The sequence below is a fragment of the Typopeltis vanoorti genome, chromosome 15 (assembly GCF_054136105.1).
Source record: "Typopeltis vanoorti isolate ZY-2024b chromosome 15, IOZ_Tvanoo_1.0, whole genome shotgun sequence".
Lineage (NCBI taxonomy): Eukaryota > Metazoa > Arthropoda > Arachnida > Uropygi > Thelyphonidae > Typopeltis > Typopeltis vanoorti.
The window spans coordinates 1,302,028-1,321,552 of record NC_143563.1 but is presented as its reverse complement, the minus strand read 5'-3'; the positions used below and the strand labels follow the sequence as shown (position 1 = coordinate 1,321,552).

General features: G+C 38.0%; 1 protein-coding gene across 1 annotated transcript in view; it reads left to right on the top strand.

Moving 5' to 3' along the window:
* The window catches only part of LOC150098298 (clotting factor B-like), a 60,133-nt gene that overhangs the window by 21,678 nt on the left and 18,930 nt on the right, over window positions 1–19,525 (top strand). Inside the window, exon 5 of the mRNA XM_090405120.1 lies at window positions 2,671–2,783. Within this exon, the coding sequence (XP_090261246.1) occupies window positions 2,671–2,783 (113 nt within the window). The remainder of the gene's footprint in view (window positions 1–2,670; window positions 2,784–19,525) is intronic.

Genomic DNA, 19,525 nt, shown 5'->3' with positions numbered 1-19,525 from the left:
CCGGAAAAATAATAATTTCCGAAGCGATTACTTTTGCCGATTTCTGTGCGTATTATATGGCTGTATTTAAAAATTGTATAAAAATTCAAATTATCGGTGTTTCACTTTGGTATTTGCCGATGATACTTTAATCTCACCACGAAGCGTGCCATATAGACGTGGATTTTGTAGCGTGTGTTGCATAAGTTACGAGACAGCACACCCAACTGGGATGGCCTTGTTACGACACTGCTGAGTAACTTACATTTTCCAATCGGGCCCTCATTTGAACCCAGTTGTATGTTCTATAAAAAATCCATTCCAGATTATATTCTCTTGTAGATTGTGGAATTCGGCCATTTAGAATCATTGATGATCCAAAATCACCGCTTTTGAGAGAACCTGTAGAGAAGAAGCTCAGTGGTGAGTAGAACTAGATTACCGAACAATAGATATGTTGGATCGCACTGATTATATTATAAATATCGCACACTTTAAAGTATACTGAAGAAGATAGAAGTGAGAGAAGGATAAAAGTTTCGATCGATATTGAACCCTTTTATATTTCCATTTTTATGCAAAGCGAAATGAATATTTTTAGGAGCTCTCTTGGTCCAGAAGAATTAGATGACGTGCTTGGGTATGAAAGACGTGAGTTTGAATCTCTTTTACCTCACGATTTGAAAGGATGTTTAGCGTCAATCTTGTTAGGGGATTTAGGTAGAAGTGGAAGGGTATTCCTACCCTTCCAAGGTATTCATTATCCTTAAATTATGGCTAAAAGAAACCAAACATATGAGATGGGGCTTTAAATGCCTGTGAGGACTGCCGAAGTTAATATTTAGGGTTTGATGATATGATAAAAGAATCCGCAGTTCACTGTTGAATGTGTCAGTTACAAACACGTCCATGAACACAAAAGGTTCTCAAACCTTGTTGAAAAGCATTATGACAACACAGAACGTTTGCAACCAACTAGACTGCAGAAACTGGGCGACGGTGGCAGAATCATGGTATGGGGTATAGGCCTGTGTGGGTCCCCTAATTTCCATTGAACTCAAATTTCTTAACCCGGTATTTCTTAACTGAAGATTGTTTCGGAGCGCTAAGTGCTAAGAGTATAGCCCGATGGAGTTCGACCGTCCGAACAAGACAATACCTCGAGCCATAACACTCGTGTTTTTCAAATGTGGTTTACGACAGAGCCAAGCTAATTATCCTGATTTAATCCCATCGAACTTTTGTGAATTCACGTGGAACGCATAACTCCAGTTCTCCTTTCGGTCGCTGACCTGCAGAAGTTTATTCTTCCTAGCTGGTGTGCAATACCTTAGTACACTTTTCGTGGTCAAGCAGAGTCAACGCCAAGAGGAGCGCAAGCGGCTATCTCGGCAATTTTGGAGGTAAAACACTCTAGTAAGCATCTGGCCCATCAAAAATGACATCAATATTTCCTTCCTCCACTCACTTATGGATCTGTGAAAACGAGTTCAACACCATTCACAATTCAACTCCAAACGCATACGCGACTAATTTTCTTGGAAATTATGAGATGGCACGGAAATGTATTGAGGAACTTAATCTGAAGGATGATTTATTGTTTGAATGTTTCATTTCTTTACCAGAAAAGGCAGAATAGAAAACGATGATCAGTACGGTGAAACACGCTGGGAAAGACGCGATATTTCTCACCCCCATATCCCATTCCATACTACTTTCACAAATCCTACTTCCAGGAACAAATGTCACAGTTGGTAGCAATTCCTTACAATTTTCTTGGTAGCGTTTGGTCTTCGCTTCATGAGGTAACGCTAAAAATATGAGTTCAAGTTTCTTAGTAGCTCGCATTAAAAATTAACGAAAATTGCGAACACAGTAGATTAACGTTGTTATGTAAACTAGTTGAAGTCTCAATGCGATGTTACTTTATTTAAGCTCATCAGTGAACCCCCGATCGATTGGTGCCTTTTTTACCGTTTAGATGGTTTCACTCAAAAGAAGACGTGGAATTTTTCTTCACGAGTCACTTGCAGTGGGAGGAAAAGAAACCACGCCTCATTCTCGCCTTGGATGGCACGTGTTTGTATCCACCGTTCCCGGCTCAGCTGAGCGGCATGCGGAGAGTGAAATGGATTCTACTTTTACCTTCCAGTACGATCAGACCCACATAATTGTGGGATTGCATTTAAATCATTTTAATTACGATCAATAAAATGTCCTCCTCAGATAAGGTTACTGGTATTTGGGTAACATAAGTAGTCGAAAATTTACTGAAATTGTTATGAATTTATTGCAGTTGCAAATCCTTCGATGGAATTTTCTCCTTACAAGAACAGAAACAACGCGACGGCAGTTGTGGGCGGTACAGTAGCAGTCCCTTACTCTTGGCCATGGATGGTACGTATCTTTAATCACAACTAGGGGAATAAGCGAAAAGAGAGAGAGAGAAAGAAAGTGTGTGATGCGAGAAACATGACAGAAATCAATAATTAAAAAGGGAAACCATGCTTGTCAATTTATTAATGTTTTTTTTTTTTTTCAATCTCAAACTTAGCAAAGCAACGCGCCACGAAATCAATGTATTTCGCTCTCCACTTAACAACATCATTTAAATCATCTTTACAGAATTTCTTCACGCCTTGCACTTCGTCCATTAAGGAATCACTAAATTTCTCTGCGTTTATTTTTCAGGCAGCCCTCATGAAGGTGCGAGGCATCCGATATCCCTTCCAGTGTGGGGCGACCCTCATCAGTGCAAGCTACGTTCTCACAGCCGCACACTGCATTAATAGCAGCTCCACTCAGTGAGTATTCTTCATTTCCTTCTGGTTACTGTTTTTATTGAGAATAGAAACATAATTGAACGAAGGAATCAAATCCTCTTCTCAATGTTCCTGCTTCTCTACTGTCCAGGAATCCTTCGAGATTCGTGGTCCGTTTAGGAGCCCACGCTAGCGGTAAGGGGATCGACTATGCCGTTCAGAGTATCAAGATACATGAAAGGTACGACGCAAGCCAAAAGTACTTCGATATTGCGGTGATCCGTCTCAGAGAAAGCGTTCGCTATTCGGAGAGGGTGAGACACGTTTGCCTGCCAACCCCAGAAATGTCCAAAAGGAACATTGATGGCCGCACTGTTGTCGTTACAGGATGGGGCCGCACTTTTTTCGGTAAGCCGTGGGAACTTCTGCATTATTGTGTTATCAACTACAAAAAACCTCAAAAGAGAATATCAAAAGACTGATTTTGACTAAATAAAATACGTAAACTAGACCAGGGCGGTAAAGTATTATGTTCTAAAATATGTTAGGTTCAGCACTAGATGGCGCTAATGCAAATTACCTCAATCAGAAAATACTTTGCAGTAGCGCAGTTTGCCTTTTAAGAAGCATCCTCTATTACATTTTCCGTAGATATCTTTCTGGTTTACTGTTCAAGTTACACTTTAGTATTAGGACACTTCTGATCTCTTTTCAGGTGGCGCTCGCAGCAAAGTCCTTCGGGAAGTCAGCTTTCGCGTGGTTCCCAACGGAGAATGCAACACTTCCTACAGTCTGTTATCGCTGGCTTCGTTCCCTCGAGGGATCACCGATGACCTCCTCTGTGTAGGACCGTCGGAAGGAGGAAGGGATGCCTGCCAGGTAAAGTACGGACGGGAACTGTTTTCGTTCCCTTCGTCGCATGGTTTTAAGGCCTGCGAAGTGTTAATGAAAGAACCGAATTCCGCCAATCCTCTTTTTGCAAGCCACCATCGTTTGTCGAAAACTGAAATTCAGTGCTACGAACCGAACGTACAAAAACAGTTGCTTCGACTTCTTATTTCTTTATTTAGTTATTTAATTTTGAACTCTTTACTAGTTCCTCATCCATTTTAAAAATAATAATTATTATTTCGTTAACTATTTCTACAGACATATCTCACGAAACGAAATCGATAAGTTCAATCCTTACTCACAATCACATAAAAATAAACAAAAAAATCTGCTAATGCCTTTTGTCCCTATTTAACTTTTGAAGAGCAGAGGGAAGCCACCGGCTATCTGTGATGGCTACCACTGGTAGCCATCACAGATAGCCGGTCCAAGGCTACCAACGATTTTGCGATTCCGAGAGAAAAGTACGGCAGATAACCCGCATAGGAATGCCGAAAGTGGCTTGGAATGGTCCCCGTTTTGTGAGTATAGGAGATGGTTTACAGAGATTCAGCTCAGCCATACACTTCGTTGGATTTGTTTATAGTTTTGTGTGAGTGGGATGACCGCATGAAAGTGCTTAGAACCGATGCTTGAAAGATGTAACAGGAGATAATCCTCAGTGATATGCCATAACACCAAAACAAGTACATTGCAAATCTTCAGGAGACTGGGTAACTAAACTCAATAACTGAAAAAAAATTGGTGTAAAAATCAACAAGAAAAAGAGAACGACTATGAAAATAGGCTTGAGCAGAGAAACATCAACTGCATTCTCCATGTTAGACGTTTTAACTGTCTCTAAAATAAAGAAATAAATCTTCTAAACTTTTTATTTGTTTTGAAAATCGTAAAGGAGTGTCAATCTATTTTCTGATCCAAGCAGTCATATTTTCTCCTAAAACAGTCCATCCCGATTCAAATAGAATATCTCACATTCGCGTGCATATCAATTGGATGCCGAATTCAGATTACAAAGTAAAAGCTGAACACGGTCTTCTTAGTAATGTTTTGTTTCATTCTGAATTTCGTTTCATCACCGCTTTAATTGAGTTCGTTTTTGTGTCGTTTGCAGGGAGATTCCGGCGGTCCGTTGGTGATGTTTGAAGATGGTGGATGGACTCTGGTCGGCATCGTTTCCTTTGGGTTCAGATGTGCCGAGCCTGGATTTCCCGGAGTGTACACCAGAGTATCGGAATTTCTCCAATGGATTGAAGAAAATACCACCGGCTTACGATAAACATTCCATTGTAATTTGATGCGGCGGTGAAGATGATTTCAAAAACTAAAATGTACAACCGCATTTTATTTGGTTTATTAACGTCTTCAGTGTAATAAATGAACACAAAAAATGGATTCTTTTACTTATGTAAATCGCTTCTGTTTTACTTCTCGTTGCTTTCTTTGCCTGACCAACCACCGACAGATTCTGAGGTTTCTCCGTCGCTTCCTTCAGCCACAATTGCTTCTCTGCCCAGCACTGCTCATGGCGTACAACATTCCAACTTCATATGGATCCTCTTGGAATTTATTTAATTGCATTAACTAACAGATATGAGGAGAGAAGATGTTTCTTGAAACGAGTTTCTGGTCCCGCTCTTTTCCCCCTTGAGAGTACGTGAAGGGCCAGCTGTTCAGCCACGTGTTCTGGGAGGGTGCGTGTTTCTTGCTCACGGGTACCAGGCGGTTTTATGTGGGGAGGGGGAGAAGAGCCGGGAGAGAGAGAGAGGGGAAAGGGAGCGTGACGTGGAGAATCTCCCTCCTGCTAACCAGTCCTGTGGGGGAAGCATCCTTTGGGGGAGGAGAGCCGACGGGTGATTCCTTGGCAGGTTCGTCTCTTTTTGTGGGATGGTGCTGTAGAGTTCTGTACGTGTAACATTTTTGTGTGGTGGGAAGAGTAGCTCTGTTCTGTCGCCAGTTGCAGTAGTGTTGTAGTTTGTGTGGGTGCGTTGGAAGCGAGGGTTAGTAAATTTTGTTGTGCATTCATTTTTGTTTACTTATTTTCATGCTCAGTTAGAGTGCGTTGATGTTTCGGATCTTGGGTTTTGCATTTCTTGCAGAAGATGGTTTAATTATTTCGGATTCTCGTTGATTCCTTGAAGATTTCAAGAATTTTCCGTGTAGATTGAATATTTGTAAGAATGTAATTGAATGCTAAGTTTTATTTATTTTATTGATGTTCAGATGCACGGGAGTGTAATTCCTTCAAGATTTAATGACTTTTCTATTTCATCGTCGATTACCAGGCTTAAACAAGGAATGACGCAGTGAGAAATACAGAATCAAGTTCAAATCATCCACAGCAAGTAAGAAACACAGAAAAACAATAACGATACATCTTTTTTTATTTAAAAAAAATAAATAAAAAGCTGACTACCAACCAAACCACCAAACTCCCAGAAATGCAGGGAAATGATACTCACCATTTTAAATTTAAAACTTTCATTATAATTAAATTTTAATTATAATGAAATTTAATTATAATGAAATAATTCAGATAGCAATAAAATTTTCAGGTCATATTTATAATGCAGTGGTGACCACTGCATTATAATCTGAAAACAATTGAGCTTACTTTGTAACCGGTTCAAGTTCACTGGCTCAGTAAACTCCTTTACTGTCCTATTCCGTCGGGGAATGGTTGAGTCTTCCGTGTTTCCACAACAACCTCCAGGAGTCTCGATTTCTTGCTTGGCTAGTGAGCTGTCTACACGTTTGTAATCCAGAGTTGACCTTTTTGTTGTTATCCATTTAGTGCTTCGTTTTCCTTTTTTTCTTTTATTCTTGCATACAGAGCAAGGTTGGGTAGTCTTTTTGTTGCCATTCTCTCGTCATGTCAGTACCAATGAAGTTGGCTTCTTTTGCAAAAAAAAAAGTCCTTTAGAATTTCATAAAGGAAAACCGTCTGGACATAATGTTGATAAATCAGTAAAGTGGCTTCTTCTTGGTCGAACTGAATGAATGCCGTTAGGTCTTATCGCTCCATCGTAGTTCGTAAATGACTTGTACTTACTCGCCCCATTATTCTGAAACCTGGACCTTCCTGTTCTAAGAGCAGAAGGAAAGATGCAACTTTGATTAAAATCGATTTTTTCATCATTGCTCGAGGTAACGATTTTTGAATCCCTGCCTTGTATTGCTCCACTGGAGAAGACGTTCGTGTTACGCTCCCAAACCAGAGTTTATTCCACATAATGGTGGTCAACAATTCCGTGTTGCAAGCAGTTCTCTAGATCCATCTATTTTTGATAAAACTATCTTCCAGAATAAGAACTGGCATCCTGTTTTTTTAACGCTGCATGCCCAGTTTTCGTTTAAGCAATCTTCGGAAGATGTATGCTTTAGGACTTTGCTACCTCTGCCATCGTAACCACTACTCAGAAACTGATTTCTGTAAGGATTGAGGTAAACTCGACCTTTCTGCACTGTGGCCTTTCTGATCAGTAATAGACTTGAGAAATGAAGGCGTTTGTGTGGATGGACATGTTACACTCAGGAACCCCTGTCGAGTTTGATCATGCTGTTGTTGGGGTAGAAGGGAGATGTGTTGTCAGGGTGTTTAGATTGCCCCTTGTGTGATTACAATTTCTTTAGGAACTAATTGATGCTGTGTTAAAGAAGGGGACACGCCTACCCCTCTACACTATTTTATTGTCCTTTTATTACCCATGCAGGTGGCACCATAGACAAAGCCGCGCTGCTGTTTTATGATTTACTTTTAGGCAGATGTTGTTTGCTGAGAGAAGCAACATGTGTGTGTGTGTGTGTGAAATATGTTTTCGTAATTTTCTTTTCTTTTCTTATTTTCTTTTATTTTTTAAGACGTGGGGATCTTTAAACAACTCGGAAAGAGTAAAATTAGAGGAGCCATTGTTTGTTTTCTATTTACAAGCCAAATGCTTTATCTGCATCTACTAATCGAGTTATTCTGTTTAACCCCAAGGTTTTCTGTCGCTTTACTTTTTCTAAGCATCATCGTTTACGACACCGTCCCCTTGTCTCCAAATCGTAAAAGAATCACTAAGTAAGCAAACCGTAATGTTCAAATAAAAGACTTTTATCACACTTGAAGACACATCAGTTGCATAGTTTTGAAATATTGGAAATATTCCAGAGTATTTCCAATATTTGTGCATTTATTCATAATACTTGTAAAAGGAGGAGAATGATTTTTGAGCGTGGCTAAACGGCTATTACAGCTGGACCTTCTTCTTCAGGAAAAACTCAGTTCGTATTAGGGCAAATAAAACACAGAAGTTTTAATAAGACCCCCCCCCCTCTCCACAGCGGATAGTCTATTGTTTGATAAAATATCACTAAACGTTTAAGAAAATGTGGGATTTGTCAAGGGATCATCGGTCCCTCCTATTGATAAAGAAATAACTAAATCTTTTAATAATCGATGATCTCATTCATAAAGCAAAATACAGTACAGAAATTGCAGATTTATTTATAAAAGGGATTTCATCACAATCACCTATCTGTTATTTGATCACCCAAAATATGTCGCGTAAGGGTCCGCATTATCGTATGATAAGCTCGAATAGCTACATCATCTGCCTTCTCCATTCTTGGCGGAAAGCCGAAATTTATCCTTCGGCTACTCAGATGTATCCTGGTGATTACATCTCCCTCACACATATCTGCTGTTAGTTTTAAACAGAAAACATAAGCGTTTTCATGTATTGCCGGAGGAAAGCACGACAGTGGCGTTCATACTCCCATGGATCGAAGACTCAAACAAAACGAATAACGGCCACTTCTTACGATTTCTCCAAAACTCTAGCCAAGCTCAATGTGGTGCCCTTTTGAGAAACTTTTTGAAACTACAAATCACAGCGTTTCGTGAAATTTGCAAAAATGTATCGAAAGGTAAGAAAAAAAAATTTTAAGAAAGTTAGCAAGCAGACAAACCCCTCTGATTCAAACACGTCGATTGATTTAGCAGCATGAAGGGAATTGTTCCAACTCCTGTCGAGTATATTATCACCTCTCCTCTCCGGGTTGTTAAAAGGAACCCGCGTTTCATAAATATACACGCTTCCAACCAGCAGAGCAGAAAGAGATGTGCAAATTGAATGAAGAAATGACTACTTTTGAAGAGGAGAGATGAACTCTCCGATGTCAAAGTGAAGGCATATCTTGCTGCTTTACAGAATTAACTTGGGATGAATTCCCAACTTCAGCCTGAAGAAGTTCTCCCAGAGATCACACAACCAACCAATCATCTCCACAGCCGCCTTCTATGTTTCACCATCTTCCAAATTCCAAGAAGATTGCTCCGAGTGCTGCATTGTCTGAGGAGTCAGTACAAATCTCCCCTCTTATGCGCAAGCAGAGATGGAAATCCTCTAGGAAATATTCGTTGTGATCTCCTAGGAAAATAAGAAACAGGAAAAAAATCGAATGGACCAGTTAGTAAGTAATTATTTATAAAGTACAGTAAAATCTCTCGTAACAATTGACCGGCAATGCCAAAACAACGGCACTTTCGAAGGTCTAAATTTAAACCCGAAATTTAAGTCTATGAGATAAGAAAGTATGCGGTGGGCTTGCATTCTGGCAAGATGTGGCGAGCGATGTTCATCTATGTCGGCACATGATGTTAAGAAACTTCATCGTATACACAGAATTTTTAAAGCTCCGACGAGAGTCTTGTAAGCAGGCAGACATTCCAAGTTATGTCGTCACACGAAGAAACTCGCAACAACTTTCATGTGATAATACATTCTGCAATTTTTACATGCAGTTTAAATTTCATTTTGTGAAATATAAAATGATGTGCGTGGGTTTAAATTTTAAAAAATCCGCACGATTTTTTTGGTGTTATTTATTTAATTATGGCCGACAGATCGAAAATCATTCGCATGCTGCAATTTCTACAGATGGCATCGCAAAACACGAACAGGTAAGTTCCTGAAATGTTCAATTAGCCGGCAAAATCTCGTGTCCGGAATCGGCGAAGTCCTGTTTCGCCGGTTAAGAAAGAGATTCTACTGTGTTATCGATTACATTTGTTTTTAGGATGAGTAACATCCATTTCGTTATGATAAAGTAATAACAACTTCGTTTTACTAAAAATATTTTGTTTTCAGTAAATCACGAGTAAAATTCAAGATTACAAGAACGTCATCATAAAAACCATTCTTTGAACAACAATTTGAAATAATTTCAGGAAGTGAAAACCCGCGACATCTCAGATTTTTTTTTAAATGCAATGTGATCCGCAGATAACAGTGTCGCTGGCATGAATGACAACAGAATTGAAAACCAGATGATTGCAGATGATACAAAAAGTTCTTAATATCATCTTCAGGCATTGATGGCCATGCGGAGCGAATAACCTAACCCTGCTTTCCCCCTTAGAAATAGTGATGTTCCCATGAGCGATCTGTATTCACTATGAACACGCCGGTTTTGTTAACTCGGCGAATGGTAATTCATCACAAGCGCACGAGTCACAGTGTCTTGTTCAAGAAGACAAACGAATTGATTCCTATTCACAGTTAAGCAGAATCGATCTGTCCCTAGTAAGAGACGACGTTCATTCAAATTCAGCAAAAAGAACCACAGTGACGTTCTCCCATAATGCAATTGCAAATTTCAGCTCGCTTCGAATACTTCCTATCCTGAGAACGTTGATGTGGGATCCAATGGCGTTATGGTCTGTGGAGATGTCAAATGCATGAAGCACGTTGCCCTTAGTAGAGTGTCAGAAGAGGAAAAATCGTTCCCACAATCTCGATGTAACTTTCGTATTGCAGAAAAAAGTGAGAGGAAGCAGTGCGTGTATTAACGACGGTTTTTAAAATTGGGATTCAGCGCATGCAACAGGTATTCAACACCATCGGCAGTCATAGTGAAATAATCGAGGTTGAAGTCCGCTTGTAAGCACCGAAATTACCTCGGCTTGCGGTGTCATTCCAGAAGGAATCGAAAAATATGAAACAATACAGTCGGGATTATACACCAGGAGTTCTCTTTTTCTTCTTCTTTTGCATTATATACTATGAGTTCTTCTTCTCCTCCTCTTCTTCTTCTTCTCCTCCTCTTCTTCTTCTCCTCTTCTTTCTTCCTCTTCTTCTCTTCTTCTTCTTCCCTACTTCTTCTCTTTGCTTCTCCTTTCTTTTTCTTCTTCTTCTCTTCTTCTTCCCTTCTTCTTCTCTTCTCTTCTCCTTTCTTTTTTCTTCTTCTTCTCTTCTTCTTCCCTTCTTTTCTTCGCTTCTCCTTTCTTCTCTTGTTCTTCTTCCCTTCTTCTTCTCTTCTCTTCTCCTTTCTTTTTTTCTTCTTCTTTTCTTCTTCTTCCCTTCTTCTTCTCTTCTCTTCTCCTTTCTTTTTTTCTTCTTCTCTTCTTCTTCTTCTTCTCTTCGCTTCTCCTTTCTTTTTTTCTTCTTCTCTTCGCTTCTCCTTTCTTTTTTCTTTTTCTCTTCTTCTTCCCTTCTTCTTCTCTTCTCTTCTCCATTCTTTTTTCTTCTTCTCTTATTCTTCTTCTCTTCTCTTCTCTTTTCTTTTTTTCTTCTTCTCTTCTTCTTCCCTTCTTCTTCTCTTCTCTTCTCCTTTCTTTTTTCTTCTTCTTTTCTTCTTCCCTTCTTCTTCTCTTCTCTTCTCTTCTCTTCTCCTTACTTTTTTCTTCTTCTCTTCTTCTTCTTCCCTTCTTCTTCTCTTCTCTTCTCCTTTCTTTTTTTTCTTCTTCTCTTCTTCTTCTTCCCTTCTTCTTCTCTTCTCTTCTCCTTTCTTTTTCTTCTTCTTCTCTTCGCTTCTCCTTTCTTTTTTCTTCTTCTCTTCTTCTTCTTCTTCTCTTCGCTTCTCCTTTCTTTTTCTTCGTCTCTTCTTCTTCTTCCCTTCTTCTTCTCTTCTCTTCTCCTTACTTTTTTCTTCTTCTCTTCTTCTTCTTCCCTTCTTCTTCTCTTCTCTTCTCCTTTCTTTTTTCTTCTTCTCTTCTTCTTCTTCCCTTCTTCTTCTCTTCTCTTCTCCTTTCTTTTTCTTCTTCTTCTCTTCGCTTCTCCTTTCTTTTTTCTTCTTCTCTTCTTCTTCTTCTTCTCTTCGCTTCTCCTTTCTTTTTCTTCGTCTCTTCTTCTTCTTCCCTTCTTCTTCTCTTCTCTTCTCCATTCTTTTTTCTTCTTCTCTTCTTCTTCCCTTCTTCTTCTCTTCTCTTCTCCTTTCTTTTTTCTTCTTCTCTTATTCTTCTTCTCTTCTCTTCTCTTTTCTTTTTTCTTCTTCTCTTCTTCTTCCCTTCTTATTCTCTTCTCTTCTCCTTTCTTTTTTTCTTCTTCTTTTCTTCTTCCCTTCTTCTTCTCTTCTCTTCTCTTCTCTTCTCCTTACTTTTTCTTCTTCTTCTCTTCTTCTTCCCTTCTTCTTCTCTTCTCTTCTCCTTTCTTTTTTCCTTCTTCTCTTCTTCTTCTTCCCTTCTTCTTCTCTTCTCTTCTCCTTTCTTTTTTCTTCTTCTCTTCTTCTTCTTCTCTTCTCTTCTCTTTTCTTTTTTTTCTTTTTCTCTTCTTCTGCCCTTCTTCTTCTCTTCTCTTCTCCTTTCTTGTTTCTTCTTCTTTTCTTCTTCCCTTCTTCTTCTCTTCTTCTTCCCTTCTTCTTTTCTCTTCTCCTTTCTTTTTTCCTTCTTCTCTTCTTCTTCTTCCCTTCTTCTTCTCTTCTCTTCTCCTTTCTTTTTTCTTCTTCTTCTTCCCTTCTTCTCTTCTCTTCTCCTTTCTTTTTTCCTTCTTCTCTTCTTCTTCTTCCCTTCTTCTTCTCTTCTCTTCTCCTTTCTTTTTTCCTTCTTCTCTTCTTCTTCTTCCCTTCTTCTTCTCTTCTCTTCTCCTTTCTTTTTTCTTCTTCTCTTATTCTTCTTCTCTTCTCTTCTCTTTTCTTTTTTCTTCTTCTCTTCTTCTTCCCTTCTTCTTCTCTTCTGTTCTCCTTTCTTTTTCTTCTTCTTTTCTCTTCCCTTCTTCTTCTCTTCTCTTCTCTTCTCCTTACTTTTTTCTTCTTCTTCTCTTCTTCTTCCCTTCTTCTCTTCTCTTCCCCTTTCTTTTTTCCTTCTTCTCTTCTCTTCTCTTCTCCTTTCTTTTTCTTCTTCTCTTCTTCTTCTTCTCTTCTTCTTCTTCCCTTCTTCTTCTCTTCTCTTCTCCTTACTTTTTCCTCTTCTTCTCTTCTTCTTCTTCTAACACTGAAAGTTGTGCAAGCTGTAAGCTTGGGTTTAATTTTATCTTTCTGACATACAAAGTTCCTATAAACTGAATCTTCTTTGCATCTTTTGAAAAACCTGAAAGCAGAATTCTGGAGAAATCCGTGAGAGTCGTATTCTTAGAGTAATATTATTCAGTCTTGGAAGAAAATATTGCTGTGAATTCTACCGTACGTCTCCATGATTTTGGGGTTGGGTATACGCAACTGTCGTTTTCGCATACAATGGTCAGAATTTGTAAACATTGCACTGACTGCAGCCACATCATCCTTTTCAATGCTGTTTTCAATGAACTCTTTTGGCAGAAGAATCACATTCATAACTACGATAGGGATAAGTGTCAGAAGTAGTTGTTATTATCTTGCAAGAAAATATCTACTTGACAGAAAAGAGAATGAAAAAAAATTACTAAGGGGTGCTCCTGTACATGTAGGACGAAAGAGAATGAAAAACAATTACTATGTGTGCTCCTGTACACATGGGACGTACACATAGGAATGATTTGCCTGGGACCAGATACTCTTCAGAAAGAGGGGTTATTACAAACTATATCGGTCCCCTGCTGTCTACAAAGTTATAGTGTGAAAAACAATAAAAGATGGTCGTTCAATACTTAAATTCACAGGTGGTCTGGAAAACAGATCAAGTTCTGACATCACCTCTGCATTATTACTTGAAGACATCTAGACCCGGATTGAAGAGCGCAAATTTGATGTATTTTCCTCCCTTGAAGAGTCATTGACTCACTGGAGTTCTCGGATAATAATAATAATATTTTTATGATCGCGAGATTTATTCGAACGATTCTTCCGTTTATTTCATACAATTATTTTTATTATTATTATTATTATTATTATTATTATTATTATTATTATTATTATTATTATTATTATTATGTGACACCTCCAGGAAGTCCAAAGACTCATCGAGGGAGAGTGTGCCAACAGCATCGAAAGACTACCCTTCCAACTACTACGGTGCTCAAACTTGCTTAACGTTTTGCGTGAGCCATTAGTATCAGGTACTGTTATGTTTGTTTCTCATGGGTCATCATCGATTCCTCTCTCTTTTTTCTGCAATAGGAAAGTTACATCGAGATTGAGGAAAGGATTTGTCCTATTCTGACACAGCAGTAAGGGCAACATGCTTTATGCATTTGACATCTCCACAGACCATAACGCCATTGGATCACGCGTTGGATCCTAGGAGCCCAGAAATTTACGAGCTTGCCAAACGGTGGAGATAGAAGAGAAAATGCACTGCTGAAAATATTGCCGAATCCATATCCCCTTTGCAGGGGAAAACCAACAAAAACCTGACCTCTCTCTCTCTCAAGAGATAATTACTCAGATCTCTCTCTTACTTGGCGAAAATGCAACTTAACAAGAGTCTTCCCATAGCGAAATTGAAGCAAACGCCCACTGTCAGTGAGCATTTAATACCTATGCTATTAAAAGGTTCCTTCTGTAGAAAAAGATGCAGTAAACACTATTGTAGGATGTACTAGATTTAAGGCTTCAAGGTAGAAGTCAGGCCTTTCATTAATGAAGGAGAAATTATCGGAAATTAGTAGAACACGTAATAAAGCGTTTTGAAGTCTTAGTAGGAGTGTCACTTCTGACAAGATCAAGATAAGATAAGGGATCGTGACGTGATTGGTTGTTCACGTCACGATCCCAAGACGTCATTGTGTGTGTGACGTCATGGGATTGGAATGTTTGGAATTTTCCTGGGGAACATCTGTGTGTGTGACGTCACGTTATTTGTTTTGTTCGCGTATAGAATTGTGGGTGATGGTTAGAGATAAGGATTCCTGTCATGATTGGTGGGGAAGTTTAACCAAATAGGGGTAGCGTGAATGGGGGAAGTGATGTCCGTGTCGTGGATGTGTGTTGTTGTCAGATGTAGATAAGTGGCATCGTTTGTTAGTTGTAAATAAGTGACGTTATTGTTTTGAATGGAAAAGGAAGATATATTAGTGGATAAGGATTCATGGTGTGATTGGTGGGACAGTTTAAACTAAATAGGGGTTGGGTGAATGGGGAAGTGACATCACTGTCATGGATGTGTGTTGTTATGAGTTGTAGATCAGTAAATGGTTGGCATATGGTATTATGGGTGATGGATTGCGATAAGATAGAGTTTGGAATGTTCAGCATTTCGCTGGGGAGCCTGTTCTGTCAGGGACAATCACGTGTTGTGTTTGGTTCGCGTAAGATATTGTGGGTGGGTTTAGAGATATGGAATCGTGACGTTGTGTTTGGAAATTTCTGGGGAACATATGTCTCTGTGACATCACGTGGTGTTTTGGTTTGCCTATGGAATTGTGGGTGATGTTTTTGAGATAAGATATCTTGGAATTTTCCCACGGTGACACACACACACACACACACACACACACACACGCACACACACACACACCACGTTTTTCTTAACAATAGCTGAGTATGAAAATTTTTTATTTAGAGTCGATATGGCGGCAGCGTTTAGACCTTTCCTGAATAATTTAATTATATGCTGGTGTCCCCTCAAACACACCCTTTTTTTCTCATATAAAAACTCAACCGAATATTTCGATTTGTCTGCATTTAAGATCTTAAACTTCGTTACTTTTTCTAATTAACATTATCTTTTTTACAAAAAGTTTATTGGCATTTAAAAACATAAATTAAAATAAACGGTGACTTAAATGTATTACAACAACTTTTGTATGTAATCTAAAAATTCTAATGATAATTTAAATTTCTTACAGTCTTTCCTGAATGGGTCATCTTAATGCGAATAGATATTCCAGAATAGTTGAATTTTATATCCCCACCACAACACACACACACACACACAAAACATGTGGGTTGAAAGAACAAAATTTCTGCAAATAACCTGAAATCTAGTTGACTATATTTCTTCCTTTTAGATTTATATGTGTTTGTTACTCTGGATTAATTGCATTCGCACGTTGGCTCATGCTATGTTTTCCCATGGGTTTGTCCAAAATGACATCATAGAGTTGAAGTCTAAACCGTTTTGTTGAGGGTACGTGTTACTTCCTGTTTGGAATTCAGGGTGTTGTTAGAGTATGGAATTCTGACAAGTGAAATGAGGTTTTTTTTTTAACTTTACAGGATTCACAAAACAATACAATACACAGACATTTTTTTAAACCAATACATATAATTGTAATCAATAAGTAAATTGTGTGGATTTCTTTTTCTGTTGATGTTTCGTGTGTTATCTTAAACTGTGCCATTTCTGTTCGATATTTTGTTGAGCCTACTTATGAACTCTTCTAACCAAGAAATTCCCACATAGGTATTTCATTCCTTTTCTGACTATGGGAATTCTGAATAATTAATTATATGCTGGAGTCCCCATCAACCACACACACACACACACATTAAACATGAAAAATAGCTAATATATCCTATGATTATTCTTTTGAGAAAAAAAAAAAAACTAGTGAACTTCTCTGAATGGGGCTTGGAATTCTCCTGGTCTTACACTGACTGTTAATTTTACCTTTGATTCCTTGTGTTCTTAACTTACTTATGTAACTGAAATTGATTTTTTTTCTTTCTTTAGCAATAGTAAGTTTAAGAAACAGAAATTAGACAAAAAAAAAGGGTTTTTTATTATTCCTAACTAAACAGAAAATAAGACATTAAACCTAATGTGTCTGTAAGTAGGGTTACTATATTTCTTGAAAACAATATGCAACAATGTCAACCATCAAAAAATAAAATAATAATAAAGAAAGAAAGAAAGAAAGAAAGAAAAATTATAAAGGAAATAAAATGTTTACCTTCAAATAATTATTTATGATCACAGCAAGCAAGAAATTCATCAGCTTTTCAAAGTTTTGAAATTCATACCCATTTTGTTTTCGTCATTTAGTATCATTTAAACCAAGAACAGGTCTGATTATTAAGTCGTTAATGCTTTTGATTTTCTCTTCCTATGATGAGCAATTTTTGATATTTGCATGTTGATTCACTTGTTATCTGCACACTATACATTTTTATTTTCTACGGCAATCTTTTTAAGAGTTTAAGTAACGTCATGGGTTAAAATATCAGCTGTCTCTGTGTAAAATAACGAAATTCTAACAGTCTTGCTGTTATAATTTAGTACCACCAGGATGAATCTCAGGATGAGAGAAAGATGTAGAAAGTTTTTTACCTTGGGTATACTATGCGTTAAAGATACCAAACAATTTTATAAATAAACTTGGTTTTAATCTTATTTCCAAAAAAATACTAAGTATAATATTAATATAATAATATAATTTTAATAGTATAATATAATTATATTAAGCAAAATACTAAGTAAAAATACTAAAAAAAAATACTAACGAAAATATTCAGAGCTTACTCCACCTTTACCATGAGTTGCCTCAGACTTGAACTACGTTCAAGCACAAACTTGACTTATTTGTATGTTTGCTTACTTGGGAAAAAGGATTAAAACCTAGCTTATAAAATTGCTTGGTATCTTTAACGCATAGCAAAAAAAGGTTTTTTACCAAGGTAAAAAACTTTCTAAATAATAAGCTTGCCTAAATGATGATTTCAAATTTCTTTCCGCGGAAAACAGGGAATTTGGTTTAAGAAGTTACTCTTTCTTTACTCCCGACTGGCAATAATCTTTACGGAAAAAAAATGGACATCTCACTTCCTTCCTGCGTTAGAAAGCTCCCTAGGGAGCGCTTTCAACGGATGCCGCACTTGGAAGAGATTTGTTTTCGATTGAAAGAAATACTCCGATTGCATCAAAGATATGCTGGAAAACATCAGAAAGCAGTTCGTGAAAAAGCAAAAGCAGTCGAAAACAACTGAAGATATTGAAAGCTTGTTGAGGAAATGCTTTACGAGTTCATTACAGTGCATATTTAGTTTGACAAATGACACCAATTTAAAGCATATTCAAAAATATAAAATAAATAGAGGAAATATTTTGAAAATTTCTGCTTTAAAACGAATCAGACACACTAAACGAAATCCTTTGGAGAAGACGAGTTTGCATTTGACACTTGCAGGAATAGTCTCCGTTCTTGTTCATTTTGTGTCGTTATGCGAAATCAAGGAAGAAGGGAGCGAGAGAGAGAGGTTATCCAAGGTCAAGGAAGTACAACATAAGCGGAACAGATTGCATCATCTGGTGGCAAGGTTAGCCGAGGGGAAGTTCGACGACGGCTAACAGATGCACGTCATTCAACGAAGGAATATTCTGCTGTAAACAGAGTAAGTGCTAAAGTGTGGTTCACTTAAGCACACGTGAACGACTTTGGTTTCAATTACCACTGATCACAGATGAGTGAGGAAATGAAATGCGTGAGGTCCACGGTCATGCGTGGTCAAATCCAAAGAGCATATTCGAACATTCCGGCTCAGTTCAAGGTCGGCTTCTGGAAGTAACTCTCTGGCACATGCATTCAGACCACACACACACACACACGTGCATAAAATACTAGCTGCTTATAATGAAGATGAAGAAACTTTTCTTTTGTGAGTTGGAGTTTGAACTGCGAGGGGTGACGAATACCCACTGGACGTGTTTTAACAAGATGATAGGAGCGTTCGGGTTAACTGATGTCAGCCGTGACGAGAGGTCACCATGAAAATGTTTGAAAAAAATGCAAACTGCAAACATTTGTGCGAGTGTGGATTGAAGTAGTGATGGGTGCGCGTTTTAAACCGAAATGCTCTTTGTTCTGAGTAAAGCATTTTAGGAGCCCTCGGGGAAATCACCCCAAAACGGATAGATGTATTTAAAGGTTAGACAGATTTATGAATTGAAAAGAGTTAATAGCAGTTCACAGTTAAAGAAAAACATTGAATGAAAGAAAAATCTCATTTCTTGGACGATGAGGAGGAGACATTTGTGACTTGTTTATGCGAAGAGAGATTGGAGATTACAGCAATCCCAAGAAAAGAAGTCCCATCTCTTGTAGAGATGCCACCCACTCTAATTATCCACAATCTGAAAAGTAAAGTAAAACGTATTAGTGGGGGACGAACAACGAGAATTTAATTGCCAAAGATCAAGAAAAATATCAAGTATTCCAGTTTTGTCTCTGCAGTGCTGCCATCTAGTGTGACTAAAATAAAGTGAATCGGCTTACAAAGAATTTTTGCCTTCTACGAAAACTTTAATACCAGAAATTAATATAACTCCATTTTAAAATAATATAACATCAATGAATGTCAGCTCTTCTGGATTGTGATGTTACATGAATAAATAATATGTTTTAAAGAAAACATTAATTAGCTTCCTTAAAATAACATTGGATTCAATTGACAATGATTTTTTTGGGGGAGGGGATATAACTCATATTTGATGCGTAATTTACGCCAATGTTCTCAGCGAACGCATGCTCACATTGCTCAGCCATTCTACTTTGAGATTAAAGAGGCAGTGCTTTTAGAGGTCAGAAAGTGTATCAGGAACACTGTGTGGTGTGTAATTCTAGTTTTCCTTTTTGCCATTAAACACTACTGATGATCCACATTCGACATCGGAATCCACCTCATATTGATAACAACAAGGAACTCTCTTTGAGTAGAATTCTGAATGCACGCAACCCCTTGGAGTATGCACCACCTTTCATCCCTCCGTCAAATTCAAGTGCAAAAAAAGTAATGTAGATGAGGATCTCGTTGCCTGCTTTTATTCCAGTAGATTTAAA